The following is a 15484-nucleotide window of genomic DNA, read 5'->3' as shown; positions in this document are numbered from 1 at the left end:
TTCACCTCCCACGTCACCCCCCCCCCCTTCCCCTCGTGACCTCGGTCTGTCCCTGCCGCAGGCTCGCAAAGCTCGACGTGCCAGCTTGGGGTGCGGCGGCCAAGGCGGTGACGGCGGTGGCGGTGCAGGCTGCGCCGGTAGACTAGCCACTCCCTGCCTCTCCTCTCACTACTGCAGCACTACTGCCTCCCTACTGCGGCTGCACTACTGCTACTGCTATACCGCTACGACTCCTGCCCCTCCCCCCTCCCCCCACGGAACCCGAACCCAGCTGCTGCCGCGCCACCTGCACGTAGCGCCGGGCGGCGTGCTCTAGCGAGATGCAATCTCCGAGATACAATCTCCACCTGCAGGTAGCGCCGGGCGGCGTGCTCGACGCGCCGGCATGGACGCCGCCGGCGACCGCCGCCGAGATCTCCGTGCAGGCGAGCCAGCGGAGGGATGCACGCGAGAGGGAGGGGCGACGGAACGCAGAGGAGGGGGAAGGGGGAGGTAGCAGCGGGAGGAAGCAGCGAAATGTGGACGAGAGACAGCCGAGAGGTCTCCTGTAGCTCCCCCCCACCCCACCACCACCACCCATCCCAATCCCCCCCCCCCCCAAACACACACACACACACACAAACACACACGCCGCCGAGTGCAGGCGACGGCGAACAAGCAGGAGATGCGGGGCCGCACTTGGGGCGACCACCAGGTCTACTGATGTCGGGCGATCTCGGGCCGATCTCGGGCCGATCTCGGGCGATCTCGGGCGATCTCGACTCCTCTCGACTCCTCTCGACTCCTCTCGACTCCTCTCCGCCGGGTCTGCGAGTCTGGGCACGACGGCGCAGCTTGCCGCCGGCCCCTCCGTCTACACCGGCCCTAGCACCACGCCTTTTCCTGCGCCATGTCCGCCGCCATGTGTGTGCGCCGCTTGTGCGACGGTCCTGCGGAGCCTGAGGACTCGGCCGTGCCGCCGTGGCGGGCGCCGTGCTCTCGCTTCCTCTCTCGCCCCGTCTCTCTCTGCCATGGACTGCAAATTCATCTCGTCTTGATACGTGGGATACGGTGACCTCCGCGCCTGTTCGCTCGAGCGCTTCGACGTCCCGGCGTCTGGCGTCTCTCGATCCGCCGCTTTGTTTTGTTTCTTCGTACACCACTCTTGACCACACGACAGAGAGTCCACTCACCTCGTCCGCTCGTCCGCGCTCCGCGACGTACCGCGTCCCGCGCGCTGGGGTGCGCCGTGGTGGCGCCGCGCGCCCCACCGGCGGTTCCACGTGCACACTACAACCATCCATGGCCTCAGACCGCGCCGCGCTGGATTCGCGGCTGCTTCACTTTGGCAAGTCGAGCCCCTTGACGGAGCGCATCAGCACGATGTTGTCGTCGGCGCAGCGCGTGGCCACGGCGATGCCGGCCGAGAGCTCGATGTTGTGCGCCGTGCCGATGAAGTCTGCAAAGAGCGCCGCCTCGAAGCCGCGGTGCAGCCCCCACTGCCCGGGCCCCCAGGGCGTCGAGAGGCGCCCACCCGCCTCAAACACGAAGCCGGGCACGCCCCCCCACGACCACGGCGACCGCTCGACCGCCGCGCGCACCGCGGGTGCCGCCTCGTCCGCGCCGTTCCACTCTCTCGCGCCGGCGCACGGCGGGCGCGCGGCGGCATGCGTGGTGGTGTCGGCGGCGGTGAGCTGGCGCAGCGCGTCGGCCTGGCCCGCGAGGAAGCCCGCGGCCGCCCGGAGGCGGGGCACGACGTCTGCGTGGTAGTCAATGTGCACGAGCACCGGCTTGTGCGAGGCGAGCACGCGCTGGCCTTGCCGCGCCAGCACCTGACCCGAAGAGGACCCGAGATCGCCCGAGAGTGCCCGACAGGACCCGAGAGTGCCCGAGAGTGCACGAGAGGGCACGAGAGGACCCGAGACTGCCGCGCCACCACCTTTGAGTTGACAAAGCAAAGATAGTTCATCACGCGCAGCACAGCGCCCGGGTGGGCGTACTCGTTCCGCGACGGCAGCCACAGCTCGCGCACGAACGCCTCGCGCTCGTCCCGCGCCACCTACAGGAGGGGTCGAGGAGAGGTCTAGGAGCCGTCTACCAAAGGGCAGCACCTCGCGCCCGTCCCGCGCCACCCGGTCATACGCGCTGCCTCCGGCCGCCTCGCCGCCGCGCGCCGCTCCCTCCGAGCCGGCGGTGCCGAGCCGCTCCCCCATGCGGCGCGCGAGCCTTTCGCTCTCCGCCGTCGGCATCGCGAAGAAGAGGCGCGGCTCGTACCCCACGATGCGCGAGCCTGCTCAGTCAGTCGCCAGTCGTGCATAGCTAACGGAGAGGAGGGTCGGCTCGTACCCGCACGGTGCGCGAGCCGTGGCAGAAGCGCGTGAAGCCCATCGAGGGGTCGTCGATGACGTGGTTGTACCTCGTGTGGGGGGGGGGGGGGGAAAATTCCGGGAGATTCCGGGAGATGGAGCAGCAGGAGAGCAAAGGGAAGCAGATCTGAGGGAGATATACGGGGAGAGGTAGGGGGAGAGAGGTAGGGGGAGGGAGTACCCGTAGCTCGACGGGTCATCCCACCCGACCGTCATCGCCTCGACGTCGGCATCGCGGTACAGCGCGTCGAAAGGGTCGGAGACGAAGTGCGTCGGCGCCGCGGCGGAGAGGACGCCGTACCCGTGCTCCACCAGCCGCCGCACCAGCGCCCACCGCAGCCGCGCCACCCGCGACGCGGCTGAGGCATCGGCCGGCACGTCAGAGGAGGCGTCGACGACCGTCACGCCCTGCCCCTGCAGCGCCGCCACGAGGCCGTCGCACGCGACGAGCACGTTCTTGACCCCGGCGGCGGAGGCCGACTGCAGGAACAGCCTGGCCGGCTCCGCCTCCGACGAACCCACCACCAGCAGCAGCAGCTCCGGCGGCGAGGAGCCGCGCCGGACGGCGACGTCGCTCGCCGCGCTGCAGACGGCGTCGGCCGGGGCGCACGCCTTGACCGGAAGGACGGCGACCGAGACCCGCACGCCGTGGAGCGACGGCTGCGGCCGGCACCCGCCCCCCTTGACCGCGGCGAGGGCGTTGCGCGTGTCGGAGCCAGAGACAAACCCGTCGTTGATCGAGTGGAGCGAGTTGACCTCCAGCTCTGGCGCGGGGACGACGGCTGTCGGCTCGGTGCTGAAGCGCCCGAGCGCGTCGGCCTGGCCGAGGTGCCACCGGTCGTACACGGCGTCCATCCGCGGCTGCTTCGGCTGGTGGTAGTTTGCGTGCACCACGACCGGTCTGTGTGTCGACCCCGCCTCGGCGCGGAGCCGCCGGAAGACCGTCTTTGAGTTTGCAAAGCACCAGTAGCTGAGTGCGCGCTTGACGATCCCGGCGGCATGGTGGCCGTCGCGCGCGGGCCGCGCCACCTCCTCGCCAAACGCCGCTTGGTCCCACGTGTTAGGCTCGTGCTCCATCCGGTACGCAAGGATGGTCATCAGCCGCAGCGATGCATGTGTTGCGGCTGCATACCAGAGGCCCGAGTTCCACGCCTACGCCGTGAATGCGGCATTGCAGAGTCAGAGCACCGTGTGAGGACGAGGGACACGAATGCAGCCGAATACAGCCGGACACGGCCGGATACGGTCGGTTACGACGGAACGCGCGTCCTCTCGAGCGCTGGTTGAACACAAGAATACGTGTTCGGCTTCTGAGTTCCACGCTGTGATGCGCATCGCTGGACGGAAGCGTCCGTACGCGCCGAGGCTCGGGTCGTCGAGCTGCTCGAGCCACCCGTACGCAGACCCGTCGTCCCACCCGTCGGTGGTGCCCTCGATGTCCGCGTCGCGCCACAGGTGGTCGAAGGGGTTCTGCAGGTACACGACGTCGATGTCCGTCATCAGCACCGACGCGCCCACCGTGAGGAAGGAGCGCACAAACTTGAACTTTTGGGCGGAGATCTTGTGCGAGCCGAGCGCCTTGTCGGGCCGGGGCCAGCAGGCCACCTTCTGCGACTCGAGCCACTGCGGCAGCCGCTCGTCAATCGCGACGATGAGCATGTTGGAGATGCCGGCGCGCCGGTTCGCCTCGATCCACTTGGCGAGCTGACCCTGCACGTTGGAGTTTGCGACGCCGACCATCACCTCGCGCCGCACCTGCCCACACACCGCCAGCCGTGAAGGGGCGCTGCTCCGTGCTCGCCCAGACCCGCACCTCGCGCCGCACCGCCGCGGTCTTGACCGCGGCGCAGAGCTCCGCAGCGCCGTCAAAGCTGGCGCAGTTGATCGGCCACTCGGCGCTGTCCGCGGGGACGGTCAGGTTGAGAGGTCGCGACGGAAGCGCCTGCTCGCGCCGCGGCACGCAGCGCCGGTCCTCCTGGCCGTGGGGCATGTACGGCGCCACGCTCTCGGGGCCAAACGGGCCGTGTCCTCCGAGCCCGGGCGCGCCGGTGCCGGTGGCGCCGACGGTGGGCGGGGTGGAACGCGAATCCGCAGCGGCAGGCGTGCCAGCGGCGCTCGCCGCGGCCGGTGACGCCGACGGAGGCGCCTTCGTCTTTGTCCTGTGGTCCGGCTCGGGCGGGATGTGCCCACCGTGCAGCAGCGAGACCTTTGGGTGGACGACGGGCGCGGCAGCGGGCGCCGGGAAGAAGAAGGTGTGCGAGAGGAAGAGGAGGAGGACGGTGATGCCGAGGAGTGAGAGAGCGGCGCTGCGCATGACAAGTCTGTTGTCGCGAAAAAGAAATTTACGCATTTTACAAAATAAAAGGGGAAATGTTTGTCTGTGTGTCGCTCGTGCGTGTCGTCATCATCTGTCTACATGTAGCGCGTCCACCCATACCGCGTTGGTGTCCAGTCCGAGCCTGGCTGTTCTTCACCTTCCTACTAACCTCTCTCTCACAGCACACTGGCACGACAAGGGCGCAGGCTGGCGCGGACTGGCACACACACCGGTGTTGACAAAGAATTCTTCGCGCTATTCCAATCCCATCAAAACATCACAAGATTCTGTGTGATCTCTGTGTCTTGATTTGCCAACTACAAACCTACAACAAAAGAATTCAAACTGCGGAAGTTGCGAGCGCCCGCCGCCGGCACGACAGCCGCCCGGCCCCGCTGCGAGTTTGGCGCTAGCACCGCCCTCTCTCTCTGCTGCATCTCTCTGCCGCCCTGGCCGTCGGCGAAGACATGCCTCGGCAGTGCCTCGCCGCCGCCTCCACGTGCGACGCCGACCTGCAGCGATGCTGCCCGCCGCAGGTTTGGGTCTGGCAACCGGTAGCATCGTCCACAAGCATGCGAGAGGAAAGTGTTTGGGGGTGGAAACCGAGGGGACGGAGGACCCTAAGCAGATGGCCGCTGCCACCCCGAGAGTGTGAAGGACACCCGGCGGGCATGCATCAGGGGGATGAGATCAGGGGATGGAATGCTCAGCGTGGTGGTTCAGGTGCGGGCACCGAAAGCGGCGGTGACAACGAGAAGCGTCTTCATGGCGTTGCCGCTCTCCTGCTTCTCGGCCTGGATCATGGCTGCCTGGCGCGTTGAGCTCGCTCAGACGCGTGGGAAGCGCAGACTGTGTGCGGGCAGCAGCGCACCGACGAAGATCGACGACGACGAGATCGACGACAAAGGGACGTAAGTAGGATCCACTTGCCACTTACTTACTTACTAGCTGAGGGGCTCGCTAAACGCTCGCCGAGCTCCATGCTGTGCAACACCACCTCCTCACTAATCGTCAGGGGCGCGGAGAGCGCAGTGCACTGCGGTGAGGCTGCGCCGCGGGGGCTCGCCCCCTGCACCGCGCTCAGAGCGGCGTAGGGGAGAGGGCGGTCGGTGGCGGCGGCGGCGAGGCGCGAGGCGGTGGCGGCGGTGGTGCGGGCGGCGGGATGACAGGGGAGGCGGCGGGATTGACAGGGGAGGCGGCGGCCACGAGCGGAGCGGCGCGAGAAGGGGGGGGGGCGGCGGCGAGGCGCCGGTGAGCGAGGCGCCCGCGCCATCAGAGGGACGCGCCGCTGCGAGATGGAGGGCGGCGGTGACGGAGGCGAGGCGCGAGGCGGCGGCGGCGGCGGCGGCGGCGGCGGCGGCGGCGGCGAGAACGGCGGCACCGAGTCTCGGTGAGCGGCGGCGGGAGGAGGAGCAGCGGCGGCGCTCGCTCGCTGTTGACGGGAGCGCTTTTGAGCCTGGGAGCCCATGCCACTGCGACCGGCGTGCCCGGGAACGGAGATCGCGCGCGCGCCGCCACTCACGACGCGCGCGCGATCTTCGCGGAGTCGGGTCCCCAGAGGGAAGCGGTCTTCTCGGCCGACGTCCAGCGGCGCGCAAGGAAGCAGGCGCAGCGGAGGCGGCCTAGCACCGGCTCGGCGCCGGGCGGTTGCGCTGCCCGCGAGCCGCGTCCTGAGCCTCGGCAGCGCGCTGCGCGGCGCGGCGCTCGCGCTGCTGCGGTGCCGAGAGCGGCATGATGGATCGCCAGCTGAAGCTCGAGACTCCTCGGGTCCGCGAGTTCTGGGGGTCACCGGGATAAACGGCGGACGACGCGAGGCCCTTATATCTTTAGAGATGTATGTATGTAGTGAGGTGAAGAACAGTCAGGCTCGGACTGGACACCAACGCGGTATGGGTGGACGCAAGACAGATGATGACGACACGCACGAGCGACACACAGACACAAACAAGCTCACAAGACACACAGCCAGCGGGCTGCCACACATCCTGAGTGGGCGTACACATCACTCAGGCCACGTCCCCTCTGTCGCCCCCCCCAGCACTCAAAGGTGCCAAGAGACAAACAACAGCACAACAACACAAGTGCAAAGTCGAACGCCAAGTGCACAGTCGAAGTGCAAAGAGGCTGAAGCCTGAAGTCCGGATGGACCATGGTGAAGTTTGAGCGCCGAATCGGCGCCTTTGCGCAACTCCGCTCCCCTCATGTCGGACCCGACCCCGGGAATAGCGCCGGCTCCGACGGATCCCGAGCTGATTGACAAGGACCCGCCGCCCTGGGGTGAGCTCTGCCCAAACGACTGGAAGGCGGCAGAGTACGACAAGACCAAGTTTGAGGGCGTGTGGCTCGGTCCCGGATTCTGCTACAAGACGGAATGTGCCGGCAAGGCCAGCGTTTCCAATCACTGCATGTGCTACACGTGCGTCTGTTTCTACTGCTGCGGCATCCCGATGATCCCCGACCTCACTTGGACGTGTGGCAAGAACTGCTGGATGAGTGAGGGCGGAAGCACTTACATTTATGGCGAGGGCGACGTCGTGTACCATGCTTAAGAGACAAACAACACCACAACAACACAGACAGGCGACAGGGGCGAACGTGTGAGACTAGAGCAGGCTTGCTCCGCCTCTAGCAATCTCGTCGCCGGCCGCAAGGCACGGACGAGACCGTGTGTGGGGTCTTGTGAGGTGTCTATGGACGCCCTCCTCACAGGCTATTGGCCAGCCGCTAGCCCTAACTCGCACTCATGGGTGACGACAGTTCATTGGATGAGTGGTTGCGAGCAGAGGCGCGTGTGCTGAATCTAGATCGCACGCCGTGGCATGTATCTTAAGAATTCTTTCCGACTTAGGTAGAATCATCGCGCCGTTTTGTGCCGTACTGCGGCAACCATTTAGCTCAGAATGCATGGGGCGTAGCCGCGCAACAAGCCGCGGATTGGTGGGCAGATACAGGGGGCGGCAGGCTGCGCTTGTCGGCATTGTCGCATGTCTCTCGCTCCTCACACTGGTGGCATCGCCCGCCTCGACGGGGATATCTGGCTCCAAGTCTGCAGTTAGAGCATTCCGCACCGGGCATGGCGCAGATGGCCACGTCACTGCATCCCCACCGCTGCCTGTGCCGGCACCGCTATCTTCTGGCCGGACAGGAGGCTCGAATTCGAACGGTGCTCCGCAGGCTGCCAGTGCTCTGCGTGCAGCGGCTGCAACGCCACCACCGGCTGCGGCGCCCAACCCAGCTCCGCCAGCTGCAACGCCACCACCTCCGACTGCAACACCGCTTCCTGTGTACGGCGTCGCTTTGCTGAGAAGCGACTCGCGTGCGAGGCAGGGACACGCCTTCAACCGCTCCCTGATGATTAGGGAGGCAGATGATGCAGCGAGAGAGAGGGAAGCGGAGGCCGAGGAGGCAGCGATGGAGCGGCGGCGTCGGATCGAGGTGGATCGTGAGCTTTTCGGGGGCTCACTTCTCGACGACGTTCGCTGCTACGGCTGCTCTGGCGGGCACCTACCGGGCCCCGTAGACGCGAAGAGTGGGTGTGGGCTGACACGGCGGCCGTTCCACACTCTGCTCATCGTGACCGCGGGGGAATCCGAGCTGTGGCAGACGAGGGTGATGGCCCACCACTGGCGTCTACAGGCGTCACAGGACCCCTGCGCCGAGATGGGAAACCTGAGCAGGTTGCTCATACTCGGCCAGGAGCGCTTCCGGTTCAACCCACGAGAGGTGAGCACTGTGACGGCCAAGTCAACTAGCCCGGAGCGCAGCCGTCCCGACGCCATCGTGCAGTACATCAAAGGCGGACACCTCGACCAGATGCGCGAGGATTATGTCTTGATCGCCGAGCCCGACCAGGTCTTCTTGCGACCGCTGCCCAACTTGGCGAGCGAGACGGTGCCGGCTGCCTTTCGCGTGAGCTTTATGAAGCAGAAGCCGGACCTCGTCGACAGGGTCGCGCCTGGCCTCGGCCTCGGAAGGAAGACACAGCCTGTTGGCCCGTCGCCGCTGCTGATCCACAAAGAGCAATTGCGGCAGCTCGCGCCGCTCTGGCTCAAATTTACGGACCAGTTCGCGCAGGAGCCGTCCCTGGCGAGAGCCGTCCAGGGCTGGAGGCGCGAGTACTGGGGCTACGCAATTGCCGCCGCCCAGCTAGGCATCAGCCACCTCATCCTGGATGCCTTCCAGTTCGAGAGCTCCACGGCCCGCCGCGGCCGCCGGCTGGCTTGGCCCGTCGCTGCCATGCCAGCCAGTCCCGAGGGGCCGCTCCTCGTGGACGACTTGATGGGGTTGAGGGGCTCCTCATTCGCTCCGCGGATGCCGTACTACATGCTCCACTTTGACCAGCCGCTCGACTACTCCAGGGAGGGGCTGTCGATGGGCCGCGACGGTGAGTGGTCCTTCGACAAGAGGCACTACCGCAAAAGCTTCCCACCGCGCCAGCTGTGGCCGCCGCCTCGTTGCGCGCCGGGTCACGCCCACCTCCTCACTAGCCTGATCAACAACGCGAGCGCAAAGCTCCGCTCGAAGCAGTGGAGCAACGCCACGGACAATGGCTCGCTCTGGCGGCAGCACTCGTGGCAGTCTCTGCGCGCGCCAGCTGTCGACGCTGCCGCCATGGCCGTGGCCGAAGCTGACGAGGCTCCGTCGTGGGCGCCAAAGCTCGAGCTGTTTGGCGCCTGGAGAGACGCCTCGATCGGGAGGATCATTGGGACCGGCCCATGGCGTATCCGAGGCAACCGATCAGCCTCGAGCGATCGCCCTATCGTCCTCGAGCAAGTCTACTTCTTGTCGCACGGGTACCTCGCCACCTCAAGGGGCCAAGGGCGCTGGGCGGTGTCGAGCAGGGGCGGGGCCATCGACGTGGAGGTCTGCGGAGTTACCTTGCGGCTCAAACCGCGCCTGGACGTGAGCCCGTGGGAGCTACGGGAAGGGGTGCTGCCTGCCTGCGGGTGTGTCGGAGTCACCGCGCGTCTCGATGCTACGATCGAGGGCGAGGTGCACTATCGCTGGTCGCTGCCCGTTACCCCGCCTTCCGACGAGCTGTCGCGGAGGCTCGAGGGGACTGGCCCGTACATCGGGCCAGCGGGGGAGGTGTACCTACTGCGCGGAGGCGCACTGCAGGCCACGGGCGATGAGCTGGGCGCCTACCGTCGCTGGCGCCTGGTGCCGCCCGCGTGCTGTCGCTCCGACGCAAAGGCGCGGCTGGTGTTGTCCAAGGGGAGAGCAGAGGAGGCATCGAAGGAGGTGGCGACGGGAGCGGCGAAGGCGGAGCAGGACGAGAGCGACACGAGCAGAGATCCGTCCGCACAGCTCTGCGGCAAGGCACGCGTGTGCGCAATCTTGACCGAGTGTTTCACCATCCGCCTGCCGACCGCGAGCCAGGTGAGGGGAAGAGGGAGGGATCTGTGCGATGCATGCCTTTGCTGCTGCCCCGCAACCCGCCGCGCGCAGCGCACACAACGGCCGCCAACCTCCCAGCCTCGCGCGCGCAGGCGGACGAGGAGGGCGATCCGAAGCCGCCAGTGTATCTTCCCGGTGAGGCCGAGGCGCGCTCGCTCGAGCTGGCTGTCCGGGCGCCAGCCTCGAAATGCGAAGTGATGACATGAGCAAAAGTTTCGGCGACGGCGTTTCTCTGTAGCAGATGAGTGCTGAGTGGTTCATACTTTTTTACGTCACTGAGTGTGAGTACAAGAGTACTTAGTCTGTCTGCCAGAGTTTGAATCAAAGATAAGTGTACAAAACGGAGGGACGGCGAGACCGAGAGCGAGCGCCACCCTCTCACGCTCCAATCCACGTCTCACAAAACCCGTGCAGAACACAGACCAAAACACTGAGACGAGGGTGGCGTTCGGTGTGAAAAGGAGCAGGGGGGGCCGCTCGCTAGCTCTATCACAGGGCACCGCCGCTGACCCATTGCACGCCCATCGCTTCCAACACTGTCCCCCCGCCCCGCCCCCCTCCCGCCGGCCCCCCTCCCGCCGGCCCCGAACGAAGAAGCGGTCAGCTCTGCCACAGAACAGACGCGAGCGACGAGAGGATCCCGTGTCGCACCGGCTCCGCCTGTTAACGCGCTGCTGTGATGAGACGCCGTTCACAGTTCTCTCTCTCCCCCCCCCCCTCTGCCTCTGCGCGTTTCACTGTGCCTCGTCCCCCCAATCCCTGCGTGGATTTGAGCCACGTCTCCTGTCGCTAGTCGCTTGGGCGTGGGTCGGGGGCCCAATCGTCGAATGAAGGCTGCCTGCTACTCCACGCAAAAAGGGGCGAGGCGTGGAATGAAGGGGTGCTCTACCGGCGTCGCCTGAGCCCACGCGCCGCCCGCCAGCGAGCCAGAGAGCACGACACCCATCACCGCGCCGCCCGCGGCTGCGGCGGGAGGGAGCTCGGCCCGTCTGCCGCGGCGCGCGTGTAGCTCGAGGGCACGCGAGGGCACCTCGGAGAGCGACCGCTGCCTGCGTTGTGAGTGCGCCGACATGAGGGCGGCAGGGCGCGTCTTGCGCAGCGTCCTCAGAGCACCGCGTGAGTACGAGGGGCTGCGAACACGGCGAATACAGCCGAAGACGGCCGAGTACAGCGGAGTGCGTCTCCTCTCGAGCGCTGGTTGGAAATGCAAGAGTGCGTGTTCCGCTTCTAGAGACGGCTGCCGCTCGGCAGCTGGCGTGAGCTGCAGCAGCTGCGAGGTGGCGGCGGGCACGACGAGGTTGTACGAGCGCACCTGCGCGTTCAGCTCGCCAAGACGCTCCTCGAAGGCGCGGCAGGCATCGTCGAACTCGCGCACCCGCCCCGCGCTCACCGCCAGCGCCGCCCGCACCGCCCGATTCGACGCCTCCTCCGCCTCCACCTCGGCTGCCTCGCCCCCCGCCTCCGCCGCAGCCGCCGCCTCCTCCGCCGCCTCCACCGCCTCCCTCGCCGCCGCGGCCGCCTCGGGCGCGTGCAGCCAGCCCCTCTCGCCGCTCCGCCCCCCCTCCCCGCCGGCAGCCCGCCCGCCCCGCGTGGAGGACTGCGCCGTCGCAACGCCTCCGCCGTCGGTAGCCTCCGCTCCCTCCGCGCCCTCGTCATACAGCCTCACCCGCGTCCAACTCCGCGCCGCCGCCGCGCCGCCGCGCCGCCCGCCCACCTCCGCCGCCGTCTGCAGCGCCTCGGCGGCGAGCGCGGCGGCGGCGGAGGCGACGTGCACGGCTGAAAGAGGCGCACCGCTGCCGCCGCCGTCGCCGTCGCTCGGGCCGCGGCACGCGCGAGACACAACCAGCTCGGCGACCGCACTGGCGAGTGCCGCCCGCGCCGCCTGCCTGCCCAGCCGGATCGCCTTGCCCTGCTCCACCCACGGGGGCGCGCAGCCCGCATTCTTGAGGATGCGATGCGCCATCGCCTCGCCCGAGATCTGCTCCCAGACGTTGTTCTCGTCCTTGAGCGGCTTGCCTGCGCCGGGCAGCCGGTCGAATGCACCGGCGGCGATGGCCTCCTCAATCCTGCTCTCGACGATATCGTGCTCCCGCATCCGCGCGCGGGATCGGCGCGCCGCCTCCCGCGCCTTCTTCGCCTCCTCCGGCAGCCGGTAGCGGAAGGAGCTCTCCATGCCGCGCTCGAGGCGCATGGTGGCTGCGGCGCGCTCGCGCTCGTACACGGTCCCTGTCCCGACCCCCTCGTGCGTCAGGTAGTGGCGCTGCGCGGCGCGCGGCCCCTTTGGAGGCGGCAGCAGCTTCTCGCCGTTCGCATTCTCCTGCGGGAAGTGGTGCGGCAGGCCCCGCGCGACACCGTCCGTGACCTCCGCCAGCAGCGCCTCGTCGGCAAACTCGACGCGCCGGTTGCCGCCGCGGCTGTCCTCGGCGAGCACCTCCATGAGCACGTCGCCGCCGTCGAGCTCGTTGTCCATCTCGAACTCGCCCGCCGCGAGCGCGCGCAGCTGCTCCGACGTGAGCGAGCGGTGGCGAGAGCCCATCAGCGACTGGCCCGATCCCTTTGAGCCCCGAGAGAAGCCGAACGCGCCGAGGACCTTGCCATCGCCGCTGCCGGTGGGGCTGCCGCTGGAAGAGTCGCCTGGCGCCTGAGTGGCCTCACCAGCCGGCGGTGAAGCTACCACCGACGCCTTGCTCATGTTCCGACTCCATTGCGCAGCGACGGAGAGGGATACCCGGTGGCGCAGGCGCAGCATGACATCGCGTGCGGGCGGCACCACGGCCTTGATCGTGATCATCGCGGAGCAAAGCTTGTCGCCGGTCGACCAAGCGAGCCGTCGACCTGAAGGTGCAGCGAACTGAGAAAAATATCGCGCGCAGTGTGAGTGAGGGTGTGTGTGAAATGTTCTTCAGTCTGCGGCCAGGGCGCGTTGCACCGGGCCAACCTGCGGCCGTCGCTACGAGCGGCGGGGCTCAACGCGGGGCAGCGCGCCGACGACGTCGAATGCGCCGCCGTGGCATCGCGGCGCCGACGACCAGGCTCAGAGGATGACCCCGGGTAAGCGTTCCCGTGCCTCGACAATTGCCGCTGGTAGGCGCGCCGCGCCGAACCATGGCGGGCGCGCCGCGGCCGCGCGCAACCCTCGTCACAATGCCAACCGCGCGCGGCCGTTGACCGGCAAGCACACGCCTCGACTCGGGCACAGTGTTCCGAGGGCAAGGGTGAGGGGCTGGCTCCTAGCCCGAGAGGGGAGCTTCCGAGACCGACTACAAGACCACGCACGCATCATCCCGCGGCCTCGCGGTCGGCGGGGGATTGCAACCAGTCTTCGCGTGCCGCCTGTCGTTCGCTCGGGCGCCTTTGGCGTCGGGGTGGCGAGCAGGGGACGCGGCTCTGAGCGCCCAGCGACGCGTGCCGGATGGAGTCCGGCCGCGGGCGACTAGGGAGTTCGCTCAGGATGTGTGGCAGCCGCACGTTTTCTGAGTGTCTTGTCTTGTGGTTCTGTGTGTCGCTCCTGTGTGACCGTCATCGCCCGTCTAGCGTCCACCCATACCGCGTTGGTGTCCCAGTCGTTGGTCGGACTGTTTCGCCTTGCTTCCCATCAATCAATCAATGTGAAAGCGCCATCGCAACTGCCATGTTTGCAACTGCCATTGTCGGCTGGTCGGCGGCTGCAGCTCTCGCCTCGCTGGCGGCGCGGTCTAGTGCCGCGGCTCCCGGCTCTCCGGTGGGCTTGCGGCGGCTCGCCACCGTGGATCTGAACAATGGGATCGGTCCGGGCTCGTCCCGGCGTGCCGCTGGTGCCGCTTCCTCGCCGATTTTTTGCTCAACTTGTTTGTCGACAAACCTGCCCCAGAGCTCCTGCTGCTCGACTGAGCGGCGGAGCCGGCCCTTCGCGGCCGAGAGGCGATGCGCCGACACCGGGGCTACGGCTCGGGACCGTTTCCGGGCTGTCTCGGGCAAGTTCAAAATTTGATGATTTCATGACCTCGCCACCCTGGCTGCTCTTTGACCTCGACCTCGCGGCCCGCTGCGCGGCTCTTCGAGCGCGAGAGGTGGCGTCTGCGAGGCGGCGGCGAGCGCAGGCGGCGCGGGCGGCGGCGACGCGGCGGCGCGGCGGCGGATCGCGGCGCTAGCTAAATTCTTGCGAAAAAACGCGCTCCAGAGATAAATTATCTTGGACCACACACACAAAGTGGTGGGGCAAGGGGGGGAGACCCTCGCATCTCCACACCCCGGGACACGGGAAGGAGCCCCACGGCATTCAAACTCTGTGCAAGCCTGGTGCAAGCACTGGAGTCTACTGTCTAGGGGGGGATATGGTCCACTAAAACATTGATTTTCCAAGCCCCAAACCCAAACTGAATCTCGAGGCGTTTGAGGGGCGTTTTCGTTCGGCGTCTATGATGACGGTGACAACCGGTAGATCGCTCCTCGAAGCATGGAAGCGATGGATGTTTGCACTGCTTGGGGCCCTCAGGGCCCGGACTGCTTGGCCCTGGCGATGGAGCTGCAGCCGGGCGCGCCGGACGCCGCCGCCGCGGAGGCGGCCATCGAGTCGCCCGGGTCGCGCGGGGTACCCCGAGTCGGTCATGGCAGCTTGGACCTGAACATGTCCAGGATGGTGGATAGGTACTTGGGCAGACCTGGGTCTCGGACGCGGCGCTCCCCCGTGCTCCCCGAGCGCTCGTCGCTTCCCTCGGCGATGCTCTTCCTGGCCGACCCGGTGCGCGCGGCTCCAACGGGTGTAGTGACACGCAGTGGCCCTCGGCGCGCTGACGCGCTCGCGCGCCTACGCAGGAGAAAAACTTCTGCCTGCCATCACCTCCACGGGCGAGAGGTTCGTCGAGTCCGGCAACGACCACGCCAGCGACACGTAGGTGCTCGTCATCGCCCTCCTCGTGATCCTCTTCGAACCCAGCCCCAATGAGACCCAGGAACGGGCTGCTTGCAGAGCGGGCCAGCTGGGCGACGGCAGCGGCGCCCGCCGGCTCCGGCCGCTCCTGGGCTCCTGGCCGTCCCAGCGGCTTCGCACGCGCCCCAACTTTCCCCCCGACAGCAGCGCCTCACGGCGTGGGCTGCGAGGTCACTCGGGGTGACCCAGGGGGCGGCGGGGGAGCACTCTCCCGCCGGAGTAGCGGGCGGTCTTCCCGCTACTCGATCGTATTTTTAGGTGCATCCACGCCCCGCCCGCCAACATTCCGGCAGCACCACCCGCTCGGTGACGCCCTCATCTTCTCCCCCCTGCACCGCCCCCCCCTTCAGGCGAGCGTGTTTGCGTGCCAGAGGCTCCTTTGAGGTGGCGGCCAGCCGCCGCTTGCGGCAGGAGGGCGCCCCCCGTCGCGTGTTCGAGGGCAGGACGGCACCGGCTCTCGCGGGTCGAGGGCGCAGGCGAGCCCCCCCCCCCCCCCCCCACAGGGATTTTAAGGAG

The 15484-nt window shown here is 67.7% G+C and overlaps 4 protein-coding genes across 4 annotated transcripts; 2 read left to right on the top strand and 2 right to left on the bottom strand.

The window, feature by feature from the left end:
- Positions 1-1319: 1319 nt before the first annotated feature.
- On the bottom strand, positions 1320-4659 carry EMIHUDRAFT_214831 (hypothetical protein; the record flags this gene model as incomplete). The annotated part of the gene is made up of 8 exons (XM_005763431.1): positions 1320-1592; positions 1734-1811; positions 1898-2038; positions 2112-2246; positions 2326-2395; positions 2551-3497; positions 3645-4100; positions 4171-4659. 8 exons carry the CDS (start codon positions 4657-4659, stop codon positions 1320-1322), a joined length of 2589 nt encoding a protein of 862 aa, XP_005763488.1.
- Positions 4660-5603: 944 nt separating this feature from the next.
- Positions 5604-6435, top strand: EMIHUDRAFT_437661 (hypothetical protein). Its single transcript, XM_005763430.1, has 3 exons — positions 5604-5738; positions 5761-6022; positions 6047-6435. Exons 1-3 carry the CDS (start codon positions 5643-5645, stop codon positions 6286-6288), a joined length of 600 nt encoding a protein of 199 aa, XP_005763487.1. The 5' UTR covers positions 5604-5642; the 3' UTR covers positions 6289-6435.
- Positions 6436-8073: 1638 nt separating this feature from the next.
- On the top strand, positions 8074-10390 carry EMIHUDRAFT_214829 (hypothetical protein; the record flags this gene model as incomplete). Its single annotated transcript, XM_005763429.1, has 4 exons — positions 8074-8843; positions 8910-10041; positions 10152-10253; positions 10373-10390. The coding sequence occupies 4 exons, from the start codon at positions 8074-8076 to the stop codon at positions 10388-10390; spliced, it is 2022 nt and encodes a 673-aa protein (XP_005763486.1).
- Positions 10391-10900: 510 nt separating this feature from the next.
- EMIHUDRAFT_214828 (hypothetical protein) lies at positions 10901-12850 on the bottom strand (the record flags this gene model as incomplete). The annotated part of the gene is made up of 2 exons (XM_005763428.1): positions 10901-11022; positions 11851-12850. 2 exons carry the CDS (start codon positions 12848-12850, stop codon positions 10901-10903), a joined length of 1122 nt encoding a protein of 373 aa, XP_005763485.1.
- Positions 12851-15484: the final 2634 nt, after the last annotated feature.

This window comes from Emiliania huxleyi, assembly GCF_000372725.1.
Source record: "Emiliania huxleyi CCMP1516 unplaced genomic scaffold EMIHUscaffold_63, whole genome shotgun sequence".
Classification (NCBI taxonomy): domain Eukaryota; phylum Haptophyta; order Isochrysidales; family Noelaerhabdaceae; genus Emiliania; species Emiliania huxleyi.
This window is presented reverse-complemented; position numbering and strand designations above follow the sequence as displayed.

Bases quoted from the DNA above. Each gene is read 5' to 3' on its own strand.
- EMIHUDRAFT_437661 (XM_005763430.1), top strand. From the start codon at position 5,643: ATGCTGTGCAACACCACCTCCTCACTAATCGTCAGGGGCGCGGAGAGC. The intron at 6,023-6,046 runs CGGCGGCGAGAA...CGGCGGCACCGA, and splicing joins GGCGGCGGCGGCGGCGGCGG to GTCTCGGTGAGCGGCGGCGG.